The following is a 13,608-nucleotide window of genomic DNA, read 5'->3' as shown; positions in this document are numbered from 1 at the left end:
GGGTGTTAACATTCAGCCTCCTCTTTACCTCCAAAGTCCCAGTTATTATGTAGTGAAGTCTTTTGTGCAGGAAGTTCAATGTCTCTGATCGTGTCATAAACCCTTTAATTTCAAATAAAACCATATTAACCGTAAGTGTTCAACCCTAGCAGCGCTATTAGAATCAAATACCTGTTAGAGAAAACAATGTGTTCTTCAGGCTCTCATTCCCTCCCTCCCTTGCCCTGGATATGCACAACCCCAGAAGTCTGTAGTTTTATAGAATGCTGAGCTTGCAGCTCTCACCTCTTTGCTGCTGCTCTGGGCATTTTTATTCCTTATCAATTTTACTGTAACCGATACCATTGGCTTATTTTTGGACCATGTTTTCACAAAACTGCCGATGCCTTCCCCTCCACACGCTTGGGGGAGAGTCTTTTGAGGGGAGATTCATCTGAGAAAATATGGAATGCCAGCATTTCTGCCTCAGGGTTTAAAGATACCGGGCTCAGGTCCCAGCTTTCTGATCTGAAAAATGGGGGGTTGGCTGGGGGAGCTCTGTGGCTCTGCAGCTGCTGTCTCTGTGCTGCTTACCAGGGAGGCGGGGTGGAGAGCCACGCGGGAGACCAGAGCAGACGCGCTCCTGCTGGGCAGAGGGACATCCTCATTGGGAAGTCTTTCAGAGGGCTCAGGGAGGGATGTGTGGTTAGAGGCCCAGTGACACCACCCACTCTGCTGGAGATGAAGGGGGTGAGGGAGCAATTCTAGAGGTTAATGAAATAAAAATCAACTCTCAACAGTCTCCATTTCCCCCTTGTTTCCCACCTCTTGGAAATTTTATCTGCATCTTCATGATAGTTGTTTGCTGGTCTCCTGTATGAAGTAAGTTTGATAAGAATAAAAGAGCTTTTTCACAGAAAGAAAAGAGCCTTGTTTAATATTTTATAAGTCCCAACAACAGGAAACTGTACAAAAGAAAACCTCACTAACACAGGTAACCACTGATATTTTGTTGGGATGTTATTCCAGTCAGACTTTAATATACAGTTTTAAATAAATGGAATCCTACTATAGATTTCATTCTGTAACATGCCTTTTGTTAGATGCAGCAGAATGCTGTGGGTAGCTGCCTGACCGTAGAGGGTAGCTGCCTGACCGTAAATACTGGTCTGTGTCGTGCTTTACTTCTGTATTTACAGCTTCGGGAGTTGATACATTTGCTCATTTGTAAGATTGTCTCCTGGGGCCAAGGAAGAATATATTTATGAAAAATTCTGACAAGGTGTTGCCACCTGCCCTCCAGAAAAGTTAAATCAGCCTGAGCTCTCTTTGCCCACACCCGTCCTGGGTGTCAGTTTTTATGTACTTTTGCTTAGCTGATGGATAGTGGTGCTAATAATCTTTTATTTGCATCTCTTTTGTTAATGGTAAAGTTGAATAGTTTTTCACATATCGTCCATTTGTAGTTCTTATTTTGTGACTTGTATTCCGTGCACAATTTTCTGTGAGGGTATTGGTTTTCTTTTTGATTTCTTACAACTCTTTGGATGTTAGGAATATTCTATTAAATAATGCAGAATAACTGTTCCCTTCTCTCAATTTACTCTGCATATGGTGTGTTTTATGATGGTTTTAAAGTTTTAGATTATAGTCAGATTAATGAATATTTCCCTACATTGTTCTGGCTTTTTCTCACCCCTTAAAGGTACTTCCTTTCAAAGCTTTTACGAAGATTTGCCCACATTTTCTTATTGGTTTTATTTTTCTTTTTTCATTTAATTTTTTGGTTTTATTTTTCTTTTTGCATTTAATTTTTATTTTTTTTCATCTAAAATTTATTTTAATATGAGGGAGAATAGAACACGGACTCAATTTTTTTTTCCTAAATGGCTGCAAATTTACCTACCACTACTGAAAAATCCCTTTTAACATTTATTTGCTATTTTAATGTCATCATGAATAAATTACCCATATGTGCTTGCATTTATTTCTGGACCTGCTATTATGTTTCATTTATCTGTCTATTCTAACACCATTATGACAGTACTTTAATTTAAACCAATGCCATAGTAGCTTTAATAATATACCTTAATATCTGGTAGTACAAGTCCCTCTAAAAGTGGGACAGGAGAGAGCACTGAAAGACTTGTATAGAATAGCGATTCTTAAAATATGATCCATAGGGAATTCCCTGGTGGCGCAGTGGTTAAGAATCTGCCTGCCAATGCAGGAGACTAGGGTTTGATCCCTGGTCCGGGAAGATCCCGCATGCCGCGGAGCAACTAAGCCCGTGCGCCACAACTACTGAGCCTGTGCTCTAGAGCCCACGAGCCACGACTACTGAGCCTGCACCACAACTACTGACGCCCACGCGCCTAGAGCCCGTGCTCCGCCACAAGAGAAGCCATCACAATGAGAAGCCAGTGCACCACAAGGAAGAGTAGCCCCCGCTCGCTGCAACTAGAGAAAGCCTGCATGCAGCAACGGAGGCCCTAACACAGCCAGAAATAAATAATTAATTAAAAAAATATATGATCCATAGGCCACCTGTATCAGAACTACATGGGGATTTTTAACAACTGATATTCCTGGTCCCTGCCCAAGAGCTCCTGAACATAAGTTGTGTTGAGGAAACTTATGTATTTATTTACTTACTTACCTAGCTAGCTAGCTAGCTAGCTAGCTGCGCCGGGTCTTACTTGTGGCATGTGGGATCTTTAGTTGAGACATGTGAACTCTTAGTTGCGGCATGTGGGATCTAGTTCCTTGACCAGGGATCAAACCTGGGCCCCCTGTATCGGGAGTGCAGAGTCTTAGCCACTGGACCACCAGGGAAGTCCCAAGGAAACTCTTTTTACAAGCTCTCAGATGATTTTTAAGAACACCATAAGAAACTTAACACTCATAAAACATGGTAAGCAACAGTCAAGTTCCTTCTGTTTAAATGTTAAAGAACACTACCTTTTTATTAATTATTTCTTTGTATTAATTTCATGTGTACAGGTAGTCAGTTATATCCTGTCACTAAACGTATTTTGAGTATGTAGTCCAAGTGCTATGTATGCTGAGAGTACAAGGATAACACCTTGTATTTGAGATTTGACTTTATAATGTGTAATCATACTCCCTAATTACACACAAACACACACACACACACGCACCCCTCAAGCTCCTATTATACTTTAGGTTAAAGTAAAATTACTGCTCGCAGTTAGGTTGGGGAAAAATATGTGTACAACTTGAATGGAATTATGGAGAGCAGTTTGCTGGTTGTAAGGTAATCCAAAAAAAAAAAAATAGGTGAGTGCGTTGGATGATGGGAGAGAGAGTAAAGCAACACCAGCATCAAATGGGGCAAACCAAAGAAGCGTTCCTGGATGGGAGAAAGAACAGTATGGCAACTAGAATTAAAGACTCAGTATTTTTGCACTGAGAAGCAGAAGAACACTTTATTAAATCTACCTGTGCTTCCTGAATTTCTCATGTCATTCAGTCTTTTACCTTGATACACTGGGATTATGTTATCAGCAAATTTTCTACCTGGGCTGGTCACTTATGGCAACACAGGTATTTTGTTCAACTCGCTTTCTTTAAAAAGTGTTATTTGTCTTCACTTATGATCATGTTAGGGTAGCAGTCCTAGCCAACAAGACGGGACATTGAACACTGGCTAAATGCTTCATAACTGTGCCTTTTTGTGTTTGCCACTTGCCTTTCCTTAGATTCGGGAATACCCCATTGATATCCAAGGCAACCAGCTTCCCTTCCTGCGGAATCCAGATATCCTGGTGGGAGAAAATGACCTAACTGCTCTTAGCTATCTACATGAGCCTGCAGTTTTGCATAATTTAAAGGTCCGTTTCCTGGAGTCCAACCATATCTACACTTACTGTGGTAAGTGAGGGGTATCTATTGGCTGTGTGTGTTTGAAAGTGCTTACAATCTTTAGGCTTTACGTGTTAAACTCCAATGGTTAAGAATCCTACTTTCACTCTCATTATAAGTGCCTCTCACCTGAGACCCTTGAAATGTTTGCAGTCAGTGAATGTGGCTTAGTTAGGCTGCCATACCTCTCTGTGGGAGGATTGGTGTTAATCACAGCTCAAGCAGGGAAGAAATGGGCCACACCTTGTGGCTTGATGGTCAGGCACAGTCCTGGAATCAGTAGGAAAGCAGTAAATCCATCCCAGTGTGCTAGCTCAGGCATTTGCTCTCACTGTGGAGCACACTGCTGCAAATGTACAGCTGGCTTGTTTTTGTTTTTTTTTAACTTTTTATTTTATATTGGAGTATAGGTGATTAATAATGTGTTAGTTTCAGGTGTACAGCAAAGTGATTTAGTTATACATATATGTGTATCTCTTCTTTTTCGAATTCTTTTCCCCTTTAGGTTGTTACCTAGTATTGAGCAGAGTTCCCTGTGCTATAAGTAGGTCCTTGTTTGTTATCCATTTTAAATATAGCATTGTGTACGTGTCAATCCCAAACTCCCTGACTATCTCTCCCCACCACACTTCCTCCCGGTAACTGTAAGTTGACTCTCTAAGTCTGAGTCTGTTTCTGTTTTGTAAATAACTTCATTTGTACCCTTTTTATAAAGACTCTACATATAAGCGATATCATATGATATTTGTCTTTCTCTGTCTGACTTACCTCACTCAGTATGACAATCTCTATGTCCATCCATGTTGCTGCATATGGCATTATTTCATTCTTTTTAATGGCTGAGTAATATTCCATTGTATATATATACCACATCTTCTTTACCCATTCTTCTATCGATGGACATTTAGGTTGCTTCCATGTCTTGGCTATCGTAAACAGTGCTGCAGTGAACATTGGGGCGCATGTTTTTGTTTTCTGCTTGAGAAAGGGCTGCCTTTCTGTCTGACCCTCTCACTTGCCCATGTACAAACATGTGCATGATGAATATTTGTTGAATTCATGATCAGAAACCATGACAAATGCTTTTTTAAAATTTATTTTTTAATTGAAGTATAATTGATTTCCAGTGTTGTGTTAATTTCAATATCCTGGTTTATCCCAGGATATTGAATATAGTTCCCTGTGCTATACAGTAGGACCTTGTTATTTATCCATTCTATATGTAGTAGTTTGCATCTACTAACCCCAAACTCCCAGTCCATCCCACCCCCACCCCACTCCCCCTTGGCAACCACAAGCCTGTCCTCTACATATGTGAGTCTTTTTCTGTTTCATAGGTAGATTCATTTGTGCCATATTTTAGATTCCACATATAAGTGATATCATATGGTATTTGTCTTTCTCTTTCTGACTTCACTTAGTATGATAATCTCTGTTTGCACCTATGTTGCTGCAAATGGCATTATTTTGTTCTTTTTTATGGCTGAGTAGTATTCATATATATATACACACACATATACACACACACATATACGTATACACACATACACACAGACACACCCCACATCATCTTTATCCATTCATCTGTTGATGGACATTTAGGTTGTTTCCATGTCTTGGCTATTGTAAATAGTGCTTCTGTGAACATAGGGGTGCATGCATCGTTTTGAATTACAGTATTGTCTGTATATATGCCCAGGAGTGGGGTTGCTGGATCATGTGGTAATTCTATTTTTAGTTTTCTGAGGAACCTGCATACTGTTTTCCATGGTGGCTGCACCAACTTACATTCCCACCAACAGTGTAGGAGGGTTCCCTTTTCTCCATACATCTCCAGCATTTGTTATTAGTAGACTTTTTAATGGTGGTCATTCTGACTGGTGTGAGGTGGTACCTCATTGTAGTTTTGATTTGCATTTCTCTAATAATTAGCGATGTTGAGCATCTTTTCATGTGCCTATTGGTTATCTGTATGTCTTCTTTGGAGAAATGTCTATTTAGGTCTTCTGCCCATTTTTCGATTGGGTTGTCTGTTTTTTTGTTGTTGAGTTGTATGAGTTGTATGTATATTTTGGAAATTAAGCCCTTGTTGATTGCATTGTTTGCAAGTATTTTCTCCCGTTCTGTAGGTTGTCTTTTCTTTTCTTTTTTATGGTTTCCTTTGCTGTGCAAAAGCTTGTAAGTTTGATTAGGTCCCATTTGTTTATTTTTGTTTTTATTTCTATTGTCTTGGGAGACTGACCTAAGAAAACATTGGTATGATTTATGTGCCATGACAAGTGCTTTAAACAAATGTCCTAAAATTTCTCTCACATTTTTCTTGAAATTTCTCAATTTCCCCCATCCCAACTTTTGGCTTCTCTATTTTAGACTATTGTTAAGTGCTATGGTGAAAACAAGAACCCTATATATATTGTCGTTTGAGGGGCAAAACATTTTAGGATCTGGTTGCAGAGTCAGCTGAGGGCTTCTTTGTGGGGGGTTGTCCCATTTGTACTGCAGTGCCTTGGTCTTATCTGTGATCCTAGGGGAGCCCTCAGGGGATCAGGGTTCTTTTCATTGTGATATCCCACTTTGGTTTGGAATTGGCCAGCTGGCTGCTAAGTTAGGGTGAGCTTTTATGCCAGATTTCAGGAGCTGGAAATACCATGTTGATTTCAGTGCTTGAGAGAGCTTCCCAAAGCTCCTTTCCTCCAATTGCTAGTGAGAGTTTTATTTGAAAGAAGCCCTCAGTAAGTGTTTTTTTTTTTTTTTTTTCAAAAAGATTTTTGAAAATCTCCCTTTTTGGAGAAAGGGATAAATGACCACCAGCTTTGCTTTTTACAGGCATTCCTTCTAAGAGAGGTCCGGGTGTCTGTATGTATTTATCCAAGTGTACCTTGGCTCTTCCAGCTTCAGCTTTCAGAGTGAGTGATGTAGCGCAGAATTCTAAGTCATCAAGAAGCACTCTTACCTGCTGTGGAGGGGGCTGAGACATTTTAGGAAAATGTGTGACCTCAGAGTATAATATCAAAAGTTGAATGGAATGAACTAGGGTTTTATACAACTCTCAGTAACCAGTAAAACATGAGAGGCTGTTTTTAAGGCGAATGACTTACAGAATTCTCTTATTAAGTGGAGTTTTCCTGAGTTCTGGGCCTTATTTTTCATTCCAGGTTGTATTTTCAGGAAAACTTTCGTCTGAAGAGGACTTTGTCTTTTTCCTCTCCTTGCCCTTTCTTCTTTACTTGGGTAATGTGGTTTATTACGTTTCACGTTTCTTTCTCTCTCTCTCCCTCTCTCTCGTATTTTTCCCCTTTTAATAGACTTTACGTTTTACAGCAATTTTAGGCTGAGAGCAAAACTGAGTGGAAGGTACACAGACTTCCCATATAACCCCTTTCCCAACACATGCAGAGCCTTCCCCACTATCACCATTCTGCTCAAGAGTGAAACATTTGTTAAAATTGATGAACCCACAATGACACATCGCTATCACCCAAAGTCCGTAGACATCAGGCCACTCTTGGTGTTGTATGTTCTGCGGGTTTAGACAAATGTATAATGACATGTAGCCACCATTATGGTATCATAACAGTAGTTTCACTGCCGTAAAAGTCATCTGTAATCTGCCTGTTCATCCCTCTCTCCCCGCTAACCCCTGGCAACCACTGATTTTTTATACTGTCTCTGTAATTTTGCCTTTACAGAATATCATATGGTATAGTCACAGTGTGTAGCCTTTTCGAATTGGCTTCTTTCACCTAGTAATATGTATTTAAGTTCTCTCCATGTCTTTTCATGTCTTGATAAATCATTTCTTTATAACACTAATATTCCATTATTCAGTGTACCACAGTTTGTCCATTCACCTACTGTAGAACATCTTCGTTGCTTCTGAGTTTCAGCAATTATGAATATAGCTGTTATAAACATCCACGTGTAGGTTTTTGTGTGGATATGTTTTCTACTCCTTTAGCTAAATACCAAGGAGTGTGATTATTGGATCATATGGCAAGATTATGTTTAGTTTCGTAAGAAACTTCCAAAGTGGCTGTGCCCTTTTTGCATTACCACCAGTGATGAAATAAGCATTTCCTTTGCCTCCACATCCTCGCCAGCATTTGACCTTGCCAGTGTTCTGGATTTTGGCCATGCTAATAGGTGTATAGTGGTATCTCATTGGTGTTTCAATCTGCATTTCCCTAATGACTTATGATGTGGACCATCTTTTCCCATGCTTATTTGCCGTCTCTATATCTTCTTTGGTGAGGTGTTTGTTTAGGTCTTTTGCCTATTTTTTAATTAGATGGTTCATTCCCTTACTGTTGGGTTTTAAGAGTTCTTTGTATATTTGGGGTCACAGTCCTTTATCAGATATGTCTATGGCTTGTCTTCTCATTCTCTTGACTGTGCTTCTTTTCAAACACCAGAAGGGAGCACAACGTAGGAGCTCTCCCATCTTGGCAGTGACCCATTCCATTCTTGCCTTCTCTTCCCCAGATGACTGGAAAAGCTCACATTTTTTGTACCCATCAGTGGTTCCCTTGAGATCCAGAATATGTTTATGTGAAAGAAGAAGGCATGAATTTGTCTTATCTTGAATATTGAATTTGTTTTTTTCTCGCTCTTCACATTCTCAAATATCAATTTACCTTGCCCTTCCGTAAAAGATCTTCAGGGTGAGAGGATTTGCGAACTCTTCATTCAACATGTATTTATTGAGTCCACCATTGCATTTTGTCCTTTTGGGGACACAAGATGGGAAAAATAGTGAAGTGAAAGATAATGCATGATATAGTGTGGTGTGAAACAATAAAAAATAGCCAACACTCAGTGCTTACTGTGAAAGTCTGAATGGTGTGAATGTTCTCTCTATTAATCATTTTACCCTCAGGATAACCAGGGAAATGCAATTTTTATCCCCATTTTGCAGTCTAGGAAACTAAGGCACTCAGAGGTTAAGTAATTTGGCAAAGTCACACAATTAATAATCAGCTGACGCCTGGCACAGGGAGATCAGCTTGGTGCTTTGTGACCACCTAGAGGGGTGAGATAGGGAGGGTGGGAGGGAGACGCAAGAGGGAGGGGATATGGGGATATATGTACACGTATAGCTGATTCACTTTGTTATACAGCAGAAACCAACACAACGTTGTAAAGCATTTATACTCCAGTAAAGATGTTAAAAAATAAATAAATAAAAAATAATCGGCTGAGCCAACATTTGACATTACGATGTGTAAATCGTATTTCCTGTTCACAAGTTGTTTATATTTTAGTTAAGACAACCCACATACAAATGAGAAATTAATAGTCCCTCTTTTAGATTTTAATTCTGAGATTTTTTTTTTAAGCCTAATACCTGTTGGCAGGGTTAAGTACCCTCTTCTTTCTGATCCTGCAACACTTTGTACGTGTCTATTTTATGAATTCAATTTGTTGAGCATTTGTACATGCGTGTTTGTGTGTGTGTGTGCACGCGTGCCCATGCATATGTGCTTATTCCATGCTCTAGGGCATTTGGAGGCCTGGCCTGTCATTCTTTTCTCCATCAGGGTCTAGCAGAGTGCCTGATAAACACACATACATCTAGATTTAGTTGAGTGATTGGTTAAGACTCATTCTGTTCCTCTTTCCTTCTTCAGTTCTGATGTATATGAACAGGGGCCTGTAAAGCTCTAGTCAGGAGGCCATCGTGCTCTCAGAATCTGACTGCATTTTCTGTTTGCAGGGATCGTGCTTGTTGCCATTAATCCTTATGAACAGTTGCCAATCTATGGTCAAGATGTCATCTATGCCTACAGTGGCCAAAACATGGGGGATATGGACCCTCACATCTTTGCTGTGGCCGAGGAAGCCTACAAGCAGATGGCCAGGTAAGAATGACCTCGGCCCAGAAGTCCTCCTGGGTAGTCCGAGGGAAGAAAAGGGAGTTTCTACCTTCTTTGGCTGCTTTTTCTCAGTGGTGGAAAAAAATCAGTGGTGATTCTGGGATTGAGGAAGAGTCTTGGGACTCTTGGGACTCTCAAACCAGCTCAGGTTCTTTTCTTACCACGTTTCCTCATGTTTTCATCTTATTCTTGTGAACGTGAACCTTGGCTTGGGGAACAGTGGCTCCTTAGACTTATTTCAGTTTTGAGCAATGCAGTTAATGCCTAGTGTTTCATCTCTCCTTGACTTTCTTTTGGCCTTCTCTCCTCCCCTCCAAGTGTAATGAATCCATTTTATACCATCACCATTCATTTTGCAGATCTCACTGAAGACTCCCTTTTGAAGGAACCAGGACTCTGACAACTTCTTGAGATGCCAGGCATTTGGGGCAGAAATAGAAATTTCAAATTAGCAGTCATGCATAGTGGTTTCGGGTTTTTAGCCTGGAAGTGGAGTTCTGTTTAGGCACTTAAGCAGGTCTGATTTTCGAACTCTGAAAGATAGGTACAGGTCTATTTCGTCAGAAGGTGGGCTAGGCGAGTGTATTGGTCAGGGTTCTGCAGGGCAACAGAACCAATATGGAGTGTGTGTGTGTGCATGCGTGCGTGTGTGTGTGTGTATGTAAAGAGAGGGATTTTTATTTTAAGGAATTGGCTCATGCAGTTGTGGAGGCTTGGCATGTCCAAAATCTGCAGGGTAGGCTGGCAGGCTGGAGATCCAGGGAAAAAAATACTGCATTTTGAGTCTGAAGGCTTTCTACTAGCAGAATTCTCTTTGGTGGGGGTGTCAACTTTTTTTCTCTTATGATCTTCAACTGCTTGGGTGAGGCCCACCCAAGTCTACTGATGTAAATGTTAATTTCATCTAGAAAAGAACACCTTCATAGCAGTATTTAGACTAGTGTTTGACCAAATGTCTGGGAACTGTGGCCTAGCCAAGTTGACACATAAAATTAACCACCACAGTGTTGGTCTTGAACTGTCAAGATATAGTATAGGGAAAGATAGTTTTACCAAAGTTTTGGTGGAAATGCATTTTTCCAATTAACAGAAAAATGCTGGATCCTTTCAGCTAAATCTTTTTTGCCACCTCTAGAGAATATCTTACAGAGCTAGCAGGAAAGGTAGGAGTCCTTTGTGGGGAGGAGGGCTGCTTAGGCTAATTTAGTGAGAGGAGTGAGAAAGAATCCCACTTAAGGTGGTCTGTGCTTCGGTGGATATCAGAGTGTAATTTTCAGCCCAATGAAAGTTTCCATGAGGAAAGACTGTTATATAATTTTCCTTACTAATTTATAATGTTTTATTGCTGGCTGTGGACATGGGTATGTAAAAGGTCTGCTTCCTTATGGATACACAGTGACCATATTCAATATAAGCAGTGATTGGAGAACAACAATATAATAAGTAGAATGATCTACAACCATTTTATTTCTCCCAAATGTGATAGATTGTGGAGCTAAAATGGTCATGACCTTTGATCTCTCTGATGCCATAAAACGACCACATACTATGTTCATCTGCTATCAGGGCTTGACCTGGAGTCGCTTAGCTTGGTAAGCTGTTGAGGCACATACCTCTGGACTGAAGTGTAGTTCAAGGTCAGATCACATGTGGAGAAGAATGAGGGGTAGCGTGATGCAGCACACGGCCTCGCTCAGGTGTATGCACAGTGGAGGGGGACCTGGGGTCTGGACAGGCTTCTACGTCTCGGGAGAATCACTTAAGCCAAGTCATTGTTTGCTTCATGTGAAGATTATCCTTCCTCCTTTACAGATGGTTTCTTTATGGCTCTAAAATGGAAGGTGAGTATGGCCTGGTTCTGATGACTTCCTACCATGCGAAAAGTTCTGCCAGCTCCCTGAGACTTGTCCTTTCATGGATGTCATTGATGTTTGTTTTTCATCCCATTCTCCTCTCCTAGCCAGTTGCACTTAGATGTATCAGAAGTTGCTGTTCTTTATCAGACTTCTTGAGGCTCCCATACAGCTTTGAGAAACATCTAGCCTCCACTTTTATCCATACCATAGATCCTCTTGATTAAATACCTACATTCTTCCTTTCCGTGCCGGAAGCTGTACTCTTGGGTTATTTCACTTGTTTGGGTCCTTGTTCACACCTGTTAGAGGGAAAGGGCAGGTGTGGGATCCAGGGTGGCGGTGATATGATCTTGCCTCGGGTAATGCGTTTGATGATTAAGGGGTTTGGATGTTAAAGTTGGACAAGGAGTTGCTTCCTTAAGGATTTTCTTTAAAGTGCTAAGGTTTATAATCGTTTTACCCACTGAGTCCTAGGGTGTAGCCAAATAATTTTGCTGAAATTCTTGTGCAATTTTTGCTCATGAACGTGCATTAGAAGCATAAGGCCGGCACACATGGCCACAGGAGAGAGAGCTATTTTTGTATAAGTTCTGTTGTCAGCAGCTCATGGTTTCTGCTATTGATCTGAGAGGCATATTAGAAGCCCCAGCAGAATCTTTGCAGGGAAAGAGGGAGTCCCACTGGTCAGATGCAGGGACGGTTTTTGCTGCATTTCCATTATGGGCCTTCTCTGTCAACTTTGAATACTAGAACACGTTCATTTAACAATACTTGCCAACTGTATTGTGCTCTTCCTGACTCATCAGTAGTTTTTGAAATAATTGTTATGTGGATCAAGTAGCCACAGTCTAACACAGTTTGCTTTGAATCTGAGCCTCCATAACCGCTGGGCAAAATAAAGGGTACAAGAAACTAAAGTTAATGACTCCCAGTCTTTGGTGACTCTGAGTCAGTTGGCCTTGGACTCAGCAATTCTTTCTCTTGATTCACTGGGGACTGGATTTTCTTTCTTCATGTCGTTCACACTGGGACACTCCAATTCTTGGTGCTTTGAGTGTATGGGGGGAGTCTGTCAAATCTCGAAGGGATAAATCCAGACCTTCATCCCCATCCTGAGGTCTCCATCCAGAATCTTGTGCTGGACGGAAAGGTTGAGGAGACACAATAACAAGATGATTGGTTCATTGTCCCTATCCCTGTTGACTTCAAGACTAGGCTTGAGAGTAAATGGAGATTCACAGTGAATAAAAAGGCTAAGCTAGTATAAAACATCAAATTCGTGAATTCTGTCTTCCACATAAGAAACGATAGTTCCCGTGAGAAAGGGGACTGACCGCTACTTTATTTCTGCTCCTCCCTTGTTCAAGATCCGAAATGCCCATTCCCTCATTTTTACCTCCCCTGATTCCAGCCTCAGCTCCTGTGTTAAGTCATATCAGCCAATGTTTGTGAAGTATCAATTATTTGATAGGCTCCTTCCTGAGAGAACACTAAGAAATGTGAGACCTCTCCCCACTTCTTAAGGCGCCCACAGTCTGGTTGGAGAGAGAGGACACAGTAGGCCAAAAAGCCTGTAACTGCAGGAAGTGTAAATTGAAGCCATGCTCAGCGTTGTTTGAATTGAGTTTGGAGATGCTTGTCAGACCTGGGCCAAGAGAACTGTAGCATTTAAGCTGGATCTTGATGAATTGGTAGGATATGTAAAGTGAGAAGCAGAGCTCTAGGTGGGTGGAGTAGAGTGATCATTACCCTAACAGTGGGGCATCAAAAAGTACGGTCAGAAAACCACAGTGACATAGTGCTTCACACCCCCTAGGATGTTTGTCATCAGAAAGACATAACAACAAGAGTTGGCAAGAATGTGGAGAAATTAGAATCCTCATACGCTGCTAGTGGGAATGTAAAATGGTGCAGCTGCTTTGTAAAATAGTCCAGCAGTTCTTCAAAAGGTTAGACAGAGTTACCACAGGACTCAGCAGTTCTACTCTTACGTATGTACCCAAGAGAAATGAAAA

General features: G+C 40.9%; 1 protein-coding gene across 1 annotated transcript in view; it reads left to right on the top strand.

Moving 5' to 3' along the window:
- MYO5B (myosin VB) overlaps positions 1 to 13,608 on the top strand; it is a 366,001-nt gene that overhangs the window by 159,221 nt on the left and 193,172 nt on the right. The window contains exons 3-4 of the mRNA XM_068562997.1: positions 3,702 to 3,873; positions 9,578 to 9,722. Coding sequence (XP_068419098.1) covers positions 3,702 to 3,873; positions 9,578 to 9,722 — 317 coding nt within the window. The remainder of the gene's footprint in view (positions 1 to 3,701; positions 3,874 to 9,577; positions 9,723 to 13,608) is intronic.

This window comes from Eschrichtius robustus, chromosome 14, assembly GCF_028021215.1.
Source record: "Eschrichtius robustus isolate mEscRob2 chromosome 14, mEscRob2.pri, whole genome shotgun sequence".
NCBI lineage: Eukaryota > Metazoa > Chordata > Mammalia > Artiodactyla > Eschrichtiidae > Eschrichtius > Eschrichtius robustus.
This window is presented reverse-complemented; position numbering and strand designations above follow the sequence as displayed.